General features: G+C 36.0%; 1 protein-coding gene across 3 annotated transcripts in view; it reads left to right on the top strand.

Moving 5' to 3' along the window:
- Positions 1 to 21,644, top strand: part of Vps8 (VPS8 subunit of CORVET complex) — a 247,054-nt gene that overhangs the window by 181,424 nt on the left and 43,986 nt on the right. For all 3 annotated transcript variants that reach the window (XM_076868965.2, XM_076868966.2, XM_076868967.2), the window contains exons 42-44: positions 11,068 to 11,148; positions 13,599 to 13,768; positions 16,901 to 17,066. In XM_076868965.2, coding sequence (XP_076725080.1) covers positions 11,068 to 11,148; positions 13,599 to 13,768; positions 16,901 to 17,066 — 417 coding nt within the window. The remainder of the gene's footprint in view (positions 1 to 11,067; positions 11,149 to 13,598; positions 13,769 to 16,900; positions 17,067 to 21,644) is intronic.

Here is a 21,644-nt window from a genome sequence, read left to right on the forward strand (position 1 = left end):
ATATAGGAGTAGCAATGAGCAGAGCGAGGGAACCTCTAACCTAAGGTGTTTCATTGGTTACACTAACCAGAAGCTGGCCATTCTCTTGTCCCAGCCCATGAGAACTTGAGAACCTAGAAGATACTTTTCCTGCCCTCCTAGATTATTATCTTGTACACATTATCATTAGCCTATTAGCAAGAGAAATTAAAATATAGAATGTTTTAGACTCAGGGATAGGAAATACAGTAGAGGAGGGGAATAAAGTGTAGGGCTAAAAAAAATTGTAAAGCAGTATTATGTTTACATAAAAATTTTGCACCAAGTACAGACAATTTCCATTTTCCCCTTCTTCCCTGTCCCCCTAGTTTCCCCTAATATTAACATCTGTATTGGCATGAGACATTTTAAAATTCATGAATCAATATTGATACTAAAGCACATACTTTACATTAGGATTCACCCTTTATTTTGTATAATTCTGTGGGTTTTGACAAATGCATATCTACCATCACAGTATCATACAGAATAGTTTCACTGTCCTAAAAGTCTCCTGTACTCCACTTCATCCTACTCCCTTCCTTGATCCCTTGGCAACCACTGATTTTTTTTTTAACTATCTCTAAATTTTGTTTTTTCCAGAATGGCATATAATTAGAATAGTAAATCACATTGCCTTTTTTCACTTAGCAATGTGCATCTAGTGTTTTTCCATATCTTATGGGGGTTCAATAGCTCCTTTCTTTGTATCATTGAATCATACATACTCCACTGTATAGATATACCAGTTTGTCTATTCATTGACCTATTTAAGAACTCTTGGATGCTTCCAAGTTTTGTGAGTTTCCTTAAAGCTACTGTAAGCATTCATATGTAAACATTCATACTGTAAATATTCATATGCATATTTTGTGCCGATGTAAGTTTTCAACTTAGTTGAGTACATACCTAAAGTATGACTGCTGAATTGTATAAACTATATTTATCTTTGCAAGAAATTGCCAAATGGCCTTCCAAAGTATCCGTAGTATTATATGCTCCCATCAGCAATGAATGAGAGTTCCTGTTGCTCCACATCCTCATCAGCATTTGGTGTTGTCAGTTGTGGTGAGCCGCTTCTGCAGATTATGGTCGCCATTGCAGGATGGCGCTGGCTCCACTGTGGTCTGTGAAATATTAAGGGCCTGAATAAACTGCTGAAAGAAGATTCCTGAGTTGCGTCTTCCTTGCGGGCAAGGGGTCGCGACAAGTGGTGCCGAAACCCGGGAACCAGAACTTTCAGCAGTTTATTCAGGCCCTTGATATTTCACAGACCACAGTGGAGCCAGCGCCATCCTGCAATGGCGACCATAATCTGCAGAAGCGGCTCACCACAGTCAGTGTTTTGAATTTTAGCCATTATAATAGGTATGTAGTGGTACCTTGTCTTTTAAATTTGCAGTTGCCTTATGAACATAAGATATTGCATATCTTTTCATATGCTTTTTTTTCAGCTGCATAATTTTATTGGGGAGGTGTCTATCCAGATATTTGGCCTATTTTTTCCAAAGTATTTATTTTTTAGTTGTAGTTGGACACAATATTTTTATTTATTTTTATGTGGCACTGAGGATCAAACCCAGGGCATGCACATGCTAGGCAAGTGCTCTACCACTGAGCCACAACCCCAGCCCCTTGGCCTATTTTTTATTTAAGGTGTTTGCTTTATTATTTTTGAGTTTTAAGTGTTCTTTGTATATTTTGAATAAGATCTTTTATAAGTTATGTATTTTGCAAATATTTTCTCCCAGTCTGTGGCTAGTTTTAGAGTCTCTTAATGTCTTTTATAGAACAGAAGTTTTAACTTTTAATGAAGTTCAGTGTATTGACTTTTCTTCCATAAGTCATGTTTTTGGCATTGCATATAAAAACTCATCACCAAACCCAAAGTTACCTATATTTTCTCCTGTTTTCTTCTAGAATTTTTGTAGTTATTCATTTAACATTTAGAGCTGTGATCAATTTTGCATTAATTTTTGTAAAAAAATGTATGGTCACTGTCAATTCTTTTTTTTTTTTTTTTTTTTTTTTTGCATTTCTGGTTGTTTCAACACCACTTTTTAAAAGACCTATCTCTTTCTCTATTGAAATTTCTCCATTGCCATTTGTTATTCGACTATATTGTATGGGTCTCTTTCTGGGTTTGCTGTTACTTTCCATTGATTTATTTCCTATTCTTTCACCGATACCACACTGTCCCACCTCTATAGTGGCATACCCCCTAGGCTGTGAGTTTTATAAAAGTACAAACTGTCTATCTTATTCCCTTTTTTATCTCTGGCACCTAGCACAGTATCTAGAACATAGTATACATTCAATAAATATCAGCTCAATTACATAATGTTCTTGAGTAGTTCTCAAAGCTTATAAAGCACTTTTGTGTTCATTATCTTTTTTTGATCTATATGTACATTAAATAACAGCACCCTCAATTCTAGTGAAGAAAGTGTCACTCAGAAATATTAAATGACTTGCCCTAGTTTACTCTTTTATTGTGTTAGAATGACTGATTTAATCCAGGTCTTCTAATTTCAAGTTTTAGGGCTTTTTTTCTGATATAACATGAGTCAAGATGTTTTTCATATCCATCTTTATCAGGTCCTGGGGTAGGGGAGAAAATAGAGAATGGTAGTTATTTAGATGTACAGTTTCTCTGACTCAACTGAAAAAATCCATTTTTCCAAAATAAAAATTCACATGATGTCAAATTATAAGAGGTTTTTGAGATCTTCTTGACCTCCAGATTTTATTCAAACTGATGCCTCAGACCTGAATTGTACAGACTTTTCTAATGAATGTTAGTTGATAAGTGAGGGAGTGTTTTTAAGGAACCCATGTATATATTATGTCATATATTTAGATATAGTCTTCACTCAATAGCAAAAGTAATTTTTGGTTCTTAAGAAGCTATTTATGAGTTTCTTACTGCAGGAATTAAAGCAAGCAAGTGATTTATATACTCTCCTGCATAGAGCATCATTTATATTTTAAAGTTATGCTCAATTAGTAAAGACTTTCATTTTAAAACAAATCATACACACACACGATACAGTAAATGCCAGAAAGCAGTAAGAAAAAAAGTGGTAATCATTTCTTTAGTGCACTTTTGGAAAATTTTATGTGTACCAAATGTCCTCTTTTTTCATAGTTTACAAACAAGTTTAAGAGAAGCCTCAGTAATTACTCATTGCTGAAGAATTCAGCTGACATCTTTGGAAAATAATTTGAAGTGCTAGTGGATTATGTACATGCTGTGCTAGAAGCCTTGAGCTCATTTTGCATTCTATAATTTATATGTTGTCCCAGCATGAGGTAGTTTTCATGGTTTTGCTTTTAAATTATGTATATTGAAGTAGAATGTACTGATATAAATATAGAAATGACCTATAAAGATTTCTTCTATTTCCAAGAATTTAACCTTTTAAGACATCTTTATTCTCCAAGTCACCCTTGTCATAAACACATGCCAGAACTACCTTAACATATTGGATTCAAATATTATTGTAGATAAAATATTACACTATCCATGGACATTTTGACTAAGAAACAAGTGTAGTTATTGAAATATTGACTAAATCATAATTAAGTAATGGTGAAAGCATTAACATAATTCTGTTTTTATGTAAGGAAAATAAAATGAGGAAATTGTCTGGTAGGTATATAGCCTGAGGTGCTTTTCTAGTAAAGGACCAGTGTGAAATATTCACATTCTTGCCTTTTGTAAGTGGTCTCCACATTCTGGACAGGTATTTTTGGCTTAGAGATAGTGATTTCTAGAAAGTTTTTCTATTAAGCTTTACATGATCTATTCAAGCCTAAACTTTTCAATTTGTTAATTGGTACACAAACACACAGTTCTTTTGTACCTTCCATTTCTTCAACACAACTACAGCAGCTGGGAGGATAGAGGATCCTATGGGAGACAGCTTCATTCTTATCTAACCAAACTCAGAGTACTGAAAACCAACCTCAGTTAGAAACTACACTGGATAATGATCAGGATATATCAGTACAGTAAGGAAAAAAACAGATATAAAAGTACTGTATTTGACATATGCAAATTTTGTATGCTGGGAAATTTATCTCTCATTCTCACCCTTTCTCTCCTCTAGAAACAAGACTAATAAGTATACATTAAAATATCAACAGTGTTTATCTCTGGGTGGTTGGATTTCAGTTTTGTTTTTGTTTTGGTGGGAGAGGATTTGGAGGTTGCATTTTCCAGATTATTTGGCATACCTCAAGTCAGCAGCAGTGAAGAGAAGATTGGTTGGGTTGCTTGGGTATTTTTGGTGTTAAATTTTTTGAGTTCTTTATATATCCTGGAGATTAGCTGTCTGACATGCATGTGGCAAAAACTTGCTCCCAAAATGTAGTCTCTCTCTTCACCTCATTGATTGTTTCTTTTGCTGAGAAGAAGCTTTTTAATTTAAGTCCATCCCATTTATTAATTCTTGATTTTATTTCTTGCATTTTAGGAGTCTTGTTAAGGAAGTTGGGGCCTAATCTGATGTGATGAACATTTGGGCCTACTTTTTCCTCTATTAGGTGCAGGGTCTTTGAACTAATTTCTAGGTCCTTGATCCACTTTGAGTTGAGTTTTGTGCATGGTGAGAGATAGGGGTTTATTTTCATTTTGCTGCATATGGATATCCAGTTCTCCCAGCACCATTTGCTAAAGAGGCTATCTTTTCTCCGGTGTATGGTTTTGGCACCTTTGTTTAGTATGAGATAACTGTATTTATGTGAGTTTATCTCCATGTTTTCTATTCTGTACCATTGGTCTACATGTCTATTTTGGTGCCAATACCATGCTGTTTTGTTACTATAGCTTTGTAGTATAGTTTAAGGTCTGATATTGTAATGCCTCCTGCTTTACTCTTCTTGCTGAGGATTAGTTTGACTATTCTGGGTCTCTTATTTTTCCAAATGAACTTCATGATTGCTTTTTCTATTTCTGTAAGAAATGATGATGGGATTTTAATTGGAATTACATTGAATCTGTGTAGCGCTTGGGTAGTATGGCAGTTCACACACTTATCAGAAGAAGATATACATTCGATCAACAAATATATGAAAAAACATTCAACATCTCTATCAATTAGAGAAATGCAAATCAAAACTACTCTAAGATTTCATCTCACATCAGTCAGAATGGAAGTTACCAAGAGTACAAACAGAAGGATCCAAGACAGCAGGCCAAAGGGAGGCACATTCTGTGTCACCCCGTGACCTGGGACTCAAGCAGTGAGAATACTGTTTCTCTGCGAGTGATATTCCTACTCCCAGGCAGGAATCATGGCCACTGTGCCCGTGCAGGGCTCTAAGCCTTAGCGACAGAGTAGGTTTCCCAGCTACACGCCCATACAGGACTATTGGGTGCCTGAGCAGGACTGTAGGCATCAGCACCCACACAGAACTTTCAGCCACCACCTGAGCAGAAATCCCACTCCCCCGCAGGACAATAGCAGCTACCCAGGAGCAGGAACTCCGGCCACCACTCCCCACCATCTACCAACATGGGGCTTCCCAGTCACCTCCATCTTGGGACTCTGAAAGCAACAGAGATATACTCCTGCACACCATAGCCTGCCTGCATCTGGGAACTTCACACAGGCTCTGAAGACAGCCAAAACCACACACTGCATGCCACAAAGCTCTGTCTGAACACATCATCCACATCCAATGCCATCACCCGACCCAACACCCCATTGTTGAAAGCAGGCACCTCCATCTTGGGTCACTGTCATCACCATCTTTAGTGGGGGCAACTCCCAGTTTGGAACTCCAGCTGGCCAGGTACCCAGTTTTCAACTCCCCCTTATTCCCAGCAGCCACTACCCCAGTACAGTGACACTGTGGTTACCTTCACCATCCTGAGGGCAGAGATACCAGCTAACAATAGATGAGCCCATCTATTGGATGAGAAGGGAAGCAAGAAAGATACTGATCTTCAACCAAAATAATTCTTGTTTCTTCCTTTGAGATTTCTTTTCTTCTCCTTTCCTATTTTCCCGTCTTCACATCCCCAACTTACGTGAAACCAAGTACTTTAGGTGAATTAGAATTTTGAGGTCTGGGGCATCTGAATAGTATATTACAGTTGTGTTGTATATTCTTTTTTTTTCCTTCCAATTTTACTATTTTAACATTTTTTGTTTTTCTTAATATATACCTGGTTTTTTAATTTTTCATACCTTTGTTTTATTTATTTTTATGTGGTGCTGAGGATCAAACCCAGGGCCTTGCACACGCTAGGCAAGCGCTCTACCACCCAGTCACAACCCCAGCCCATCTGTTTGTTTTATGTACTCTACTGTCTTCCCACTTGTCTACCCAAAATTACTTCCTCTGTATTCTGCTACTAACCTTCTTCTTTAGATTTCTCTTCTCCTAAGATATAATAATTCTATATTTTTACCTTCTACCTCCTCAGCATATCATCCTACACCTCACCCCTAGTTCTTTGTTTACAATCAGAAACTATAAACCCTTTACAAACCTACTGATTATATTATAGATAATAATTGAATTCATCATTTCTGTACATTGTGACCAAACTGTAAATGTCTTAATAGCAACTAATTATTTTTAAGGCTGTATATTGTTTTTATTGGGATCTGTTAACTTTGTCCTTCCCCTCAAAGGAGAGGTATTGGCACCCTACAGGAACAGTATAAGCCTATAGGATAAAAACAAAAACACCTCGGATCCGCAGTACTAGAAGGGAAGACACACAAGCAACATGAAAAGACAAGGAAGGAAAGTCCCCCAAACAAATCAAGATAATACATTATTAGAATCCATGGCCAGCACATCAGAAGAAATTACAGAGGAGGAGTTCAGGATGTACATAATTAAAATGTTCTGTGAATTAAAGGATGATATCAGCGAGCAAATACAGGCAGCAAAAGATCATTTTGACAAAGAGCTACATAAACAAATACAGGAAGCAAAAATTACTTCAATAGGGAGATAGAGGTTCTGGAAAAAATTCTTGAAATAAAAGAAACAATAAATCAAGTTAAAAGTTCTATTGAAAGCATCACCAACAGAATAGACCACTTGGAAGACAGGACGTCAGACAATGAGGACAAAATATAAAATCTCAAAAATAATGTAGACCACACAGGGAAAATGGTAAGAAACCAGGAACAGAACATTTAAGATATATGGGATAGCATAAAAAGACCAAATTTCAGAGTTATTGGGATAGAGGAAGGCATAAAGGTCCAAACCAAAGGAATAAACAATGAAATAATATCAGAAAATTTTCCAAACATGAAGAATAGATTGGAAAACCAGATTCAAGAGGCTACAGAACACCAAATGTATAAAATCACAACAGATCCACACCAAGACACATTATAATGAAAATGCTTAACATACAGAATAAGGAGAGAATATTAAAAGCCACGAGAGAAAGGAATCAGATTACATATAGGGGGAAAACAATTAGGTTACGTGCAGATTTTTTAAACCAGACCCTGAAAGCTAGAAGATCGTAGAACAACATCTATCAGGCTCTGAAAGAAAATGGATGCCAACCAAGAATCTCATATCCAGCAAAAGTAAGCTTTAGATTTGATGATGAAATAAAAAACCTTCCATGATAACAGAAGTTAAAAGAATTTCCAACTAGAAAGCCTGCACTACAGAACATCCTTAGCAAAATATTCCATGAACAGGAATTGAAAAACAACAATGAAAATCAGCAGAGGGAGGTATTAAACTAAAGGAAGAATTAATCAAAGGAGAAACCAAATCAAGTTAAATAACAAAAATAAACAAAAATGACTGGGAATACAAATCATGTCTCAATAATAACCCTGAGTTTCAATGGCCTAAACTCACCAATCAAAAGACATAGGCTAGCAGATTGGATCTAAAATTAAAAAAAAAAAAAAGACCCAACAATATACTGCCTCCAGAAGACTCATCTCATAGGAAGAGACATCCACAGACTGAAGGTGAAAGGTTGAGAAAAATCATACCACTCACATGGACTGCATAAGCAAGTAGGGATTTCCATCCTCTTATCAAATAAAGTAGACTTCAAGCTAAAGTTAATCAAAAGGCATAAAGAAGAACATTTCATATTGCTCAAGGGAACCATACACCAACAAGACTTAACAGTTATAAATATATATGCCCCAAACAATGGAGCATCTATGTTCATCAAACAAATTCTTCTCAAGTTCATGAGTCAAGTAGACCACAACACAATTATTTTGGGTGACTTTAACATGCCTCTTTCACCATTGGATGGATCTTCCAAACAAAAGCTGAACAAAGAAACTATAGAACTCAATAATACAATCAATAACTTAGACTTAACTGACATATATAGAATATTTCATCCTTCAATGAGTGAGTACACTTTCTTGTCAACAGCACATAGATCCTTCTCTAAAATAGACCATATATCATGCCACAAAGCACCTCTTAGCAAATATAAAAATGTAGAGATACTACCCTGCATTCTATCAGATCATAATGGAAAGAAATTAGAAATCAATGATAAAATTTTTTTAAAAAGCTACTCCAATACCTAGAGACTAAATAATATGCTACTGAATGAACAATGAGTTGCAAAAGACATCTAGGAGGATATTAAAAATTCTTAGAGGTGAATGAGAACACAGATAAAACGTATTGAAATCTCTGGGACACTGGGAAGGCAGTGCTAAGAGCTAACTGATGTGATTCTGCAATCTGTATTTGGGGTAAAAATGGGAGTCCATAACCCACTTGAATCTAATGTATGAAATATGATATGTCAAGAGCTTTGTAATGTTTTGAACAACCAATAAAAAAAAGGAAAAAAAAAAGAAAGTTTATTGCATGGAGTTATTTCTTAAAAGAAGAAAAAGTCAACAAATAGATGACCTAACTACATCTTAAAGTCCTTGAAAAAGAACAAATCAACACAAAAAGCAATAGAAGACAGGAAATAATTAAATTAGAGATGAAATCAATGAAATTGAAACAATTGAAAAATTTGAAAAAGCAAAAAGTTAGTTCTTTCTTTGAAAAAATAAATAAAGTTGACAACCCTTAGCCATGCTAATGAAGAAAAGGAGAGAGAAAACTCAAATTACTTAACATATGTGATGAAAAAGGTAATGTCACAGCAGACAGTACAGAAATACAGAAGGTAATTAGAAATTATTTTGAAAATTTGTACTCCAATAAAATAGAAAATATCAAAGGCATTGACAAATTTCTAGAGTCATATGATTTGCCCAAATTGAATCAGAATGATATACACAATTTAAACAGATCACTTTCAAGCAGTGAAATAGAAAATATCATCAGAAGCCTACCAACCAAGAAAAGCCCAGCACCAGATGGATACATAGCCAAATTCTATAAGACCTTTAAAGAAGAACTAATACCAGTACTCTTCAATTTATTTCAGGAAATAGAAAAATTTCAGGAAATAGAAAAAGAGGGAGCACTTCCAAACTCATTCTGTGAGGCCAATATCATCCTGATTCCTTCCAAAGGCAGGCAAAGACATTGAAAGAAAGAGAACTTCAGACCCATATCTCTAATGAACATAGATGCAAAAATTCTGGCAAATTGAATACAAAAACATACCAAAAAGATAGTACATCATGATCAAGTGGGATTCATTCCAGGGATGCAAGGTTGGTTCAATATATGGAAATCAATAAATGTAATTCATTACATCAATAGACTTAAAGATAAGAATCATATGATCATCTCAATAGAGCAGAAAAAGCATTCAATAAGATACAGCACCCTTTCATGTTCAAAACACTAGAAAAACTAGGGATAATAGGAGCACATCTCAATATTATAAAAGCTGTCTATGCTAAGCCCCAGGCCAACATCATTCTAAATGGAGAAAAGTTGAAAGCATTCCCTCTAAAAACTGGAACAAGACAGAGATGCCTTCTCTCACCATTTCTATTTAACATAATTCTTGAAACACTGGCCTAGATGAAGGAAATTAAAGATATACAGATAAGAAAAGAAGAAATCAAACTAGCACTATTTGCTGATGATATGATTCTATACCTAGAGAAATTCCACCAGAAAACTTCTAGAACTAGTAAATGAATTCAGCAAAGTAGCAGGGTACAAAATTAACACCCATAAATCCAAAGCGTTTTCTGTACATCAGTGACAAATCCTCCAAAAAGGAAATGAGGAAAACTACCCATTTACAATAGCCTCCAAAAAAATAAAATACTTGGGAATCAACCTAATGAAAGGGGTGAAAGATCTCTAAAAACCACAGAATGCTAAAGAAAGAAATTAAAGAAGACAAAATCAAGAATCAATAAATGGGATGGATTTAAACCTAAAAGCTTCTTCTCAGCAAAAGAAACAATCAGTGAACTGAATAGAGAGCCTACGTCTTGGGGGCAAATTTTTACCACTTGCACATCAGATAGAGCACTAATCTCTAGGATATATAAAGAATTCAAAAAGCTAAACACCAAAAAAATAATAAATGGGCCAAGGACCTAAACAGACACTTCTCAGAAGAGGATATACAATCAATCAACAAATATATGAAAAAATGCTCATCATCTCTAGCAATTAGAGAAATGCAAATCAAAACTACACTAAAATTTTATCTCACTCCTGTCAGAATGGCAACTATTATGAAAACAAACAACAATAAATCTTGTAAAGAAGATTATTAAGAAAGGGGATTAGATCATTTAACATTTATTTTTCCAAAGTATTTGAGATGTTCAAATGAAAACTAATGGACGTTTCCAGTGAAGATTCATGAAAGAATGAATATCTTGTGGCTGTAAAATATATACTTGAGTTGTTGGTGTTGTGGCTCAGCGGTAGAGTGCTCGCCTAGCACAGGCAGGACCCGGGTTTGATCTTCAACACCACATAAAAATAAAAGGCATTGTGTAATGTCCATCTACACCTAAAAAATAAAAATAAAAATATTATATATATATTTGAGTATGTTTGGTTTTCTTCAGGTATTTTATATTTTAAAGTAATTTAAAAATACCAAGAATCATAACAATTATATGTTTTTCTAATTAGGATCCAGTATATGGAAAAGGAAAACTTGGAGAAATCCAGGGTCTTATTCTGGGAATGTTAGATACCTTTAACTATGAACAAGTAAGTAAATCACTTTCTATTATCTGAGTATGCCCTAAGGTAGAAAAAAAGCTATTTTTATAATTTTCTTTTTTTTCTCCTTTGCCTCCATATTTTTTCTTTAAAAATTGCCATCTCTTTACTGAAAGTAAGGTAAATTGAGATAAGTGTACCTTTTTCATCACATGTTAGTAATTTGAGTTTTCTCTCTCCTTTTCTTCATTAGCATGGCTAAGGGTTACCAACTTTATATATTTTTTCAAAGAACTAACTTTTTGCTTTGTCAGTTTTTTCAATTGTTTCAATTTCATTGATTTCATCTCTAATTTTAATTATTTCCTGTCTTCTATTGCTTTTTGTGTTGATTAAGGTAGAAAAAAAAGCTATTTTTATAATTTTCTTTTTTTCCTCTCCTTTGCCTCCATATTTTTTCGTTAAAAATTGCCATCACTTTACTGAAAGTAAGGTAAATCAAGATAATTGTATATTTCCCCCTATTTTTAAATTTCTCTTGACCTTAATTTACATGAATATACTTATTCTAAAATATGGAAATGCGTCTAATTCAGAATTGTTTTTGATTGATTGACAGTGAGACTAATACCTAACTTTCAAAATTAAATTACAAAAATCTTTCTGGAAAAATAATTGGTGATAAAACTATAACTCATGAAAAGGATGGTCAATATATATATATATATATATATATATATATATATGCAAAATAAAATTAAATTAAATGAGTTATTTTTAATATTTTGAAACAGATCATTGCCACTAGCCAAAAATGGTCATTAGTCTTCCCTTAACTTTCAGTTTCTTGTAGCTTTAATTCTCAGTTAAGAACCAGCTTGGTGGACATATATTTTTCTTAGGAAAAGTTCCATTTAGGTATGTTACAGCTTTTTTTTCCCCTAAGAATATGAGAGAGAAGCAAAAGAGTAATTTGGGAGATAAAGTTTTTCTTAGATGTTGTAAAACTTGCAGCTTTGCTAGGCATAAGCCAGTGAAGTTGGATACCCCTGCAGGCACAGAGACCAGGGTAGCAGAAGAAAAGTAAAGTAAAGCTGAGTACAAGGTGGAAAATTTTTGCCAATTGCAGAGCTATAGAAGAAGAGAAAATTATGGTATTGATTGGAAAGAACTAGGATAGTTAGGTAATTAAAACTAAAAGTTTTATATTGCAATTTAAAAAGCTAAGTTTTATAGCAAGGAGGGTAGACAGTACATAGTTCCATCTTCCACTTTGGGTTGACAAAAAAGAATCCAGCTGAGTAAAATTCCATTGTGTATATATGCCACATTTTTTTTTATCCCTTCATCCACTGAAAGGCATCTGGATTGGCTCCACAGTTCAGTATTGTGAGTTGTGCTGTAAACATTGATGTGTCTGTGTCCCTGTAGTATGCTGTTTTTAAGTCCTTTGGGTATAATCCAAGGAGAGGGATAGCTGAGTCAAATGGTGGTTCCATTCCCAGATTTCCAAGGAATCTCCATACTGTTTTCCAAATTTGCTTCACCAATTTGCCGTCCCACCAGCAGTGTATGAGTGTACCTTTTTCCCCACATCCTTACTAACACTTATTGTTGTTTGTCTTCATAATAGCTGCCATTCTTACTGGAGTGAGGTGTATCTTAGAGTAGTTTTGATTTGCATTTCTCTGGTTGCTACAGATGATGAGCAGTATAAAGATACAAATTGGCATGAACATACTTTGTATACAAAAATATGAAAAATTTGCTCTATATGTGTAATAAGAATTGTAATGCATTCCGCTTTTGTGTATTTAAAAAAAAACAAAATCAATAAACAAAAAAAATCAGCTGTATATCCAAATGATAAAAAATGAACGTTGAGAATTAGTTTAGTATGGAAACAATACTTTATAAGCACAAGAGCCTTAAGATGACTTAATGTGATAATTGTGAGAATTCTTTATGTAACTTACTGACAATGTCAGAGTCTTTTGAGTGGATCACAATGATTTATGAGTGCTGATCAGGAAAATGTGATCCCTGCCCAAGGGAGATGAAAACTGAGTAATGACCATTAGCTTTCTCAGTGAAAGGTTATTTGAAACATTGCCATGAATGCAGTTTCGATAAAAAACCAGCAATCCAGACTGTTTTTTGTTACAATAGCCTGAGCTATCAAGACAGAAGTTATTATATAAATATAATAAATAGATTTGAGCTTAGTATCTAGTTGTTTGAAAGCCATCAATTAAATTAAACTGAATTAAACCATAGAATGGCAGAATACACATTTCTCAGTAGGAATTAGTGACAGACTTGAGCCTTGGTATACTGCACATTAACTACTTGAGTTTTGGGGGTTTTGATGTTTGTCTCATCAATTTTATCTTCCAGTTTCAGTTGTTTGTAGTTGAAAACTAAACAAGTTCTGTTCTCCATTCCTCTCTACCTTTCATTTGATAACCTTGTTTGTTTTTTGTTTTGGTCTTTCATAGACCCTGCTTGAAACAACAACCAGCCTTCTAAACCAAGATCTCCATTGGTCATTGTGTAACCTGAGAGCTTCTGTCACTAGAGGATTGAATCCCAAACAAGATTATTGCTCTATATGTTTGCAACAGTATAAGAGACGCCAAGAATTGGCTGATGAAATTATTGTCTTTAGGTAAGAGAAAGAAGGATTACTGTCTGGTGTGTGTACATGTGTGCTATAGCCAGGCAGGAATTCATGTGTCACTCAAGCAGTGAACAGGACAGGCAAAGTTCTTGTCCTCACAGACCTTGTTTATGTTCTGCATGGGAGTGGGGCGAGGTAGAAGTTAGGGTGCTCAGACAGTAAATAAATACCAAGCAATGAAGAAAAATGAAACACAAGGCAGGGGGATGGAAAGAAGAAGTGTTCTGGTTAAGAGTTCTGTCTTAAGAAAGCACAATGAAGAGAGGCATCTCTTAAGGTGACATTGGAGCAGAATGAGAGGTAGGAGTGAAGGTGCTGAGAGGTGTTTGGATTCAGGACATATTTTAAGGGCATGGCTAACATGCTGGTGTATTTGATATGGGGTATGGGGAGAAAATGAGGTCTTTAGCCTTAGTAACTGGGTGAATATGGTACCCTTGCCTGAGACAGGAGGAACAAGTATAAGGAAGTGGGGAAATCCAGAATTTGACCTTATAGATGTTAGGTTTGATATGACCCTTTGACATCCATGAAGAATTGTCCGATAGACAGATTCTAGTCATAAATCAGAAGACATGTTGGGCTAGTAATACAAATTTAGGAATCATTAGCATGTAAATGATATTTAAGCCACAATACAAAGAAAGAAGAAGTCTAGTGCAGAAGTGTAGGGGTTAGTCTCAGGAGCAAAAACAGTTCATCCAAAATACATGAATAGAGACAATATAATATGGATTCTGGAGCCATACTTCTTAAGTTCAAATCCTGACTATGCCAACCAAATATGAGCTATGATCCTTTGGACAAATTAATTAATCTTTTTATATATTGGTTTTCTTATCAATTGAGATGGTAATAATTCCTACATCTGAGGGCTTTGGAAAATTCAATGAGAAAATTATATAAGGTACTATGAACAGTTCCTTGCATGAGTAAATACTATATCAGTGTTAGCTATGCAGGACGATTGGTAGATTTGCAGGTTAGAAGAGAAAATAGCACCTCACAAAGAACCCATTCATTCAACATATTTATTGAGCACCTACTATATAGCAGGTACAATTCAAGGGAATAGGGGACGGCATGAAGAAAGCAAAAGAACTGCCCTTAAGAAGTTTGTGTTCTAGTAGCAGGGGCAGATAAAAACAAATAAGTGAAATCCCAGATGGTGGTAACTAGTATGGAAAAAAGAAAAACACAATGAGGGACAAGATGATTCAAGGTTCCTTCAGGGACAAGAGGATACAAGATGTGGACATTTTGTGGAGTGGTCAGGGAATGCCTCACGTCTCACTGTTAAAGTAACTTAAAAACACATAATTTAGAAAAATTATTAAAAATTTGATTAATAATTATATTAATAAAAATAAAACTTGGTATAGAGGAAAGATTATTGGGAACTATTGCTAATTTATAAATACTAGTCAGGAAAAGCCTTGCTGTCTAGTGACATTTAGAGACCTAAGGAAGTAACCATGGAACTTTGGGGCAGAGTGTCCCCAGCAGAGAGGACCAATGAGTTTGGAGACTGTGAGACAGCATCATTGCTGGCACACTTGAGCGGTAGTGAGTGAGTAGGCTCTGGACTTGAGCAGAAGAAAGGAATGAGAGGATGACAAAAGAGGACTTCAAAGGAAAAGCAGAGGCTGTATCTGGGTTATTATGAGAAGTAGGCTTCTCTGAGACAAGAACCCACTGGGTGGTTTTGTTGGATTGGATTGTTTTGGTTCTTGTTTGTTTTTTGTACCAGGGATTGAACCCAGGGATGCTTTATCACTGAGCCATATCCCCAGCCCTTTTTAAATTTTTTTAAATTTTGAGACAGGGTCTCACTAAGATGCTCAGGGCCCCACTAAGTTGCTGAGGCTGGCTTTAAACTTGCAATCCTCCTGCCTCAGCCTCCTTAGCCATTAGGATTACAGGTGTGCGCCACCATGCCCAGCTCACTGGGTGGTTTTGAGGATAGGTCTTCTGGGTCAGTTTGATTTCTGTGCTGAGAAGGAGCTATAGAAAATCAAGAGGGAATGCAGGGGGATCAGTCATGCTTTTGCAATAGCCCATGTCGGGGAAGGATGGCAATAACAAAAAAGTTCAGAAGTGGGAGGATTCTGGACATGTTATGAAGGTAGAGCTGATAGAATTTGCTTATAAATTAAATGTGTAGTGTGAAAGAAAGAGAATAGAATAGATCACTCCAAACTTCTTGGCCTGAAAAACTGCAAGAATGTAAGTTGGATGAAAGTATTCAGTGGAGATGGAGTAAGGTGGAAATCAGGATTTTGGTTTTGAACATGTTAAATTTAAGATAGCATTAGACATCCAAAACAGAGTTCTTGAGGAGTCAGACAGGTGGGGTTTAGGGAAGAGGTCTAAGCTGAAGGCATAAATGTGGTAGTCATGAACTTCTAGGTGATATTTTAAAGTTTTGGAACTAGAAGTAATCACTATAGGAGCAACAGTAGGTGGGGAAAGGAAGAGTGTACAGGAAACAGGTTATTTTTTATAAAGTGTAGAGAAGAGAAAGAGTGTAAAGTCTACAGAAGAGAAAAGGATTGACTTCTGGGATAGTTCAACATTTCAGGTTGGAGAAAGACCGAGGATGATTGAGAGGCATAATCAGTGCTCACCTTCCAAAACTCCTTTTGGTACTAAAAGTTCTTTTGGAACGCCTTCATAGAAATACTGCAAGAACTTACTGTAGCAATGAGTTTTTTGTCATTTTTTTTTATCTAATCATAACTCTTGTCTTGAGTTCAGTGAGACAGACCACTCATGGTGTTATCAAGCTACTTGTGTCATTATGATTTTTTTCTGCTTGTCCTTTTTTAACCTGAAAATACGGTCAGAATTTCATAGTTTGAAAAATGAACAGAAGTTCAGCTTATCCTCCATGAGAACTATGATTCTATTCCTACTCACAACTTAAGGATACAGATATGTTTGTTAGGATTTTTAAAAAGAGAGGACAACAGTGAATACATTCCTTTTCCTATTTCTTGTCCTGTACCAGCATCAGTACATTCCAGATTGTTAGAGCTTTTATTGTATATAAGTACACTCTGTCGTACTTTATGGACTTATGACAATGGAAAGTGTGAGTTGGTTACCTTCATTTTGCAGCTGTGGCCATTTGTATCATTCATTCTGTCTACAAAACAAAGAATGCACCATCGAAATTGAGGGCCAAACAAGATGGACGTGCTACAAATGCAATTCAAGTAAACAAGTAGGAAAACCAAGTGAGACTTCATCTGAAATTAAAAAGGGAAGGATAACCCCATCACAGGTAAGACTTGTTTCAGTGGCAAGGTGCACATGGTCTTTTCTTGCCAATGTCTTTTGGTCCTGGGCTCATTTTCTTCCAGCTCCATATCACTCTCAACAGATTTACCTCTATTAAGTCCTATTTAGTGTTTGAAGGACCTCTCCTCTCTGCTCAGCACCAAAAACCAAGAAGACATGTTCTCCTTTTAAAAACCTTGAAACAAGCTGAACAGAGAGGATATATATATGAGTGTACTTTTAAGAACCTTTGACAGAGTAAGAGGTCAGCAAGTACAGATGAGTACTTAACAAATATTATGAGTACCTGTATGCACAAGAGTATACTCACCACTTCTACAGTGCTGATGATGGACAAGGTGGCCAACATGGGTGCACTGTATGTGGTTTTCTCAATTTGATAACTTTCTTTAAAAATTTTGATGCTGTGGTGTTCCCTGAGAAGTTTTTCATTGCCTTCAGAGTCTGATTAATGGATTAGACAATTTTAATTTATTTTACAGCATTTTTTTATTTTGCAATTTTTAAAAATTATTCTGATTTGTTATATGTGACAGCGGAATGTGATACAATTTATATAATACACATAGAGCACAATTTTTCATATCTGGTAGTACACAAAGTAGAGTCACACCATTCATGTCTTCATACATACACTTAGGGTAATGATGTCCATTAAAAACAGGCAGTGGAGCAGAACTTGAACTCTCCTGCCTGATAGCTTTTGGGGAAACAGAACTTGACAACGCAAGGGGTTCATTGTGAATAATTTACTAGGGCTGTGTCCTTATATTGTGCTGTACTCACTATACTTCCTCTTTGAACTCTAACTACATTTGCTGCATCTTGCCCCTTCTTCTGTTCCACACTATCCTATAATCAGGCTTCACATCACATAGTGAAACCTGGGCCAGTTACTTTACTCTTTTTGTGTCGTCAACTTTCAGTGTTTTATCAAAAGCAGACCCATGACCAGCTTTTCTCCCAGATAAAAGTTTAGAATTTCAGTATTCCAGAAGCAGACATTCTGTTTACATATTCTCCAAGTGCATTTTGAGCAGTGTGCCAGGCACTCTGCTAGGTGCTGGAGATAAAAGGGTAGCCAAGACAAATATGATCTTGTCTTGTTTACAGGCAGTAAAATTATAAGCATATTTTTAATAAATGCTCCTGAGTTCTAATTCTAAAATGTTATTTTTTTTTCAGCACCAATTCTCACACCAAAATTTCTATTCATCAACTGAGAGTCCAATAATTTAATTCAATACTCTTAAGAACTTGAAGTTAGAGATTTAATGGTTTAAGTGTTTAGACTCACAAGGCTTCTCTCATGTCAGATGGAAGGTTACAACCATGGTAGCACACTTCTGTCCAAGTTGGCTACACATTCAGGGGTCCCAACAACCCACCCCCAGTTTTGATAGTTTAGTAGAATAACTCACAGAACTGAGGAAAACACCTTATTTACATTTACTAATTTTTTTATAAAGGCTACAACTTGGTTGGGCATAAGCACTTACAAAGATTCTATCCCTTCTCTGGGCCACTACCTTTCCAACAAGTCTGTGCCTTCACCATCCCAGAAGATCCTTAGGCCTCAGTATTTAGAGATGTTATTATGTACTCATGGTTGATTAAATCTTTGGTCATTTGTGATTGAAGTTGATCTCTAGCCTCTCTCACCTCCCCAGAAATTAGGAGGTGGGGCAGAAAATTCAAAATCTGTATTTATGGCTTGGTCTTTCTGGCAACCAACCATCATCTCAAAGCTATCCAGAGGCCTAGCCACCCATCATGTCATTAGCATACAAAAGAGACTCTTATCACTCAGGAGATTCCACAGGTTTTAAGTGCTCCCAGGAATGAATGAAAAAAAAAAAATATATATATATAATGTTAAACCAAACATGAGAGATTATAGAAGATTTTCTACAAGTGCTAGCCTTGAAGGAATAAAAGGAGGAAGCAAGAGAAATTTAGAAATAAAGGTAGGCAAGAGAAGTAGCACTGTAGGCGGTGGAACACTGTGTAGAACAAACAGCATCTCTACTCTGAAGCAGAAAGGCACATAGAGCTAAAAGTCGAGCATAATGAATCTGTGGAGTAAAAGGGAGTAATAGGAGATGAGACTAGATAGGTGAGCCAGACTATATTAGTTATTTTAATGTTTGCAATAAAAGAATAGGAAGAAATGGAGGGGTTGTTTGTTAGTTTGTTTGTTTTTAACCCAAGAGTGCTTCACCACTGAGCTACATTCCTAGTCCTTTTTACTTTTTTATTTGAGACAGGGTCTTGCTACGTTCCCGACTAGCCTTGAACTTGCAGTTCTCCCTCCTTAGCATCTTGAGTCCCTGTACCACCACATCTGGCCATGGATGGGTTATTTTTGTTTTGTTTTATGTTTTTTGGTACCAGGGATTGAACTCGGGGGCACTCACCACTGAGCCACATCCCCAGAACTATTTAGTATTTTATTTAGAGACAGGGTCTCACTGAGTTGCTTAGCACCTCGCTTTTGCCGAGGCTGGCTTTAAACTTGCAATCCTCCTGCCACAGCCTCCCTAGCCGCTGGGATTGCAGACATGTGCTCCACACGCAGCTCAGGGATGGGTTTTAAGGAAGAAATTATATGAACTGATCAGAAGAGCGTTTTTTTCCCTTCTTCCAAATAGTATTTCAAAAAGAACACTCTAACTGCAATGCAGAAAATGAATTAAAATGGAAGTAAGAGTCAAGCACAGCAGCACAAGCCTGAAATTCCAGCAATTCAGGAGACTGGGGCAGGAGGCTCACAAGATGGATAATAGCTTATGAGACTGTGTCTCAAAAATTTCTTTAAAGGTGAGGAGGTCTTTGGCTGGACATGGTGGTGCAGGCCTGTAATCCAGCCACTCAGGAGGCTGAGGCAGGAGGATGAAGAATTCAAAGCCAATCTCAGCAACTTAGTGAGCCTCAAGCAACATAGTGAGACCCTGTCTCATATCAAAAAGGGCTGGGGATGTGGCTCACTGGTTAAACCACCCTAGGTTCAATTCAGGTAGCCTCACCTCCCCCAAAAGAGGAGGATGTCCTGAGAATGTAGCTCAACAGTAAAACATCCCTAAGTTCAATCTCCAGTACAAAAAAAAAAATGGAAGCAAGAATGGATATAAAGAGACCAAAGATTGTTGAAGTAGAGATGTGGTAATTTGTACTAAAATGGTAGAACTGGAGTTGGAGAAGAAAATACTTATTTGAGAAGTGTTTGAGATGAGCATAAACATCAAAATAATTAATATGGTTCTTGCTCACTTCACTAGCCTCATCTCTACCTCTCTCACCCTCTAGATTGAATCATACTCAACTTCTAGTTCCATCCAAAAGAGGATTTGCAACAGAGATGCTGTATGTAAGAAGTAGAATTATCATAACTTGATAAGTAAATTTGTAAAATAGAGTGGGAAAGACAGAAGGAGGATTCAAAAATTACATGCAGGTCTCTTTATTGAACAACAGCACAAGATGGTGGTACTACTTACTAACAGAACAATAAACAACAGATTTAGAAATAAGATAATTCATTGCTGAAATTAGAGATGACTACAAGACATACAGGCAAAGATGTTTGGTATGGTTTCCATACTGAAAACTTCACTAACTAGTCATGTAAAACACTTTCTTGTTTGCATTCAGAAAAGACAGGACTTGGGCTGGGGCTGTAGCTCAGTGGCAGAGTGCTTGCCTAGCACATGTGAGGCCCTAGGTTTGATCCTCAGCACCACATAAAAATAAATGGAATAAAAGTATTAAAAAAGAAAAGACAAGACGTGATTTTCATCATTTTCTAGATTGAATCTAATGCAAATGAGTGAACTTTTTTTATGCACATGCTTCAGGCATTACATCTTGGGGCTCTTTAGTATTTTTCCTCTTAGTTATATTCCATCATAACCAACCTAAGATTACATGAATCTTCTTGCCTGGATATTACCAATTAGATATGCTTTCATTCTTTATAGACAGTATTTAGCACTAAAATAGACTTTTCTCCTTTAAAAAATTTATAAATGGGAAAAATCACTTGTGAAGATTGACAACCACCTCCACAGTCAAAATATAGAGCAATGTTAGCCAGACATGGTGTCACATTCCTGTAATTCCAGAGGCTTGGTAGGCTAAGGCAAGAGGATCACATGTTCAAAGCCAGCCTCAGCAACTTAGTGAGACCTTAAACAACTTAGTGGGACCCTGTCTCTAAATAAAACACTTAAAAAGGGCTGGGGATGTGGCTTAGTGGTCAAGTGCCCTGGGGTTCAATCCCCGGTACAAAAAAAAAAAAAAAAAGATATAGAGCAATGTTAATTCCTCCCTTCAAAAGTCTCTTATTTCTTGGTAGTCAACCTTTCCTGGTTGACCCTCAACTCCAAGCAATCACTGTAACCCCATTCTTACATAGGATATGAAATATATATGGAGATTCCTTCTTTTGTGTGCAGATATCTGTTGACTTGCTTTTACATTTTAGATAAAGTCAGTCTACTGTGTATGTGTGGGTCTATTTCTGAATTTTATGTTTTGCTTCATTCATTCTGGTCTGTGTGTC

Source organism: Callospermophilus lateralis, chromosome 10 (assembly GCF_048772815.1).
Source record: "Callospermophilus lateralis isolate mCalLat2 chromosome 10, mCalLat2.hap1, whole genome shotgun sequence".
NCBI classification, from domain to species: Eukaryota; Metazoa; Chordata; class Mammalia; order Rodentia; family Sciuridae; genus Callospermophilus; species Callospermophilus lateralis.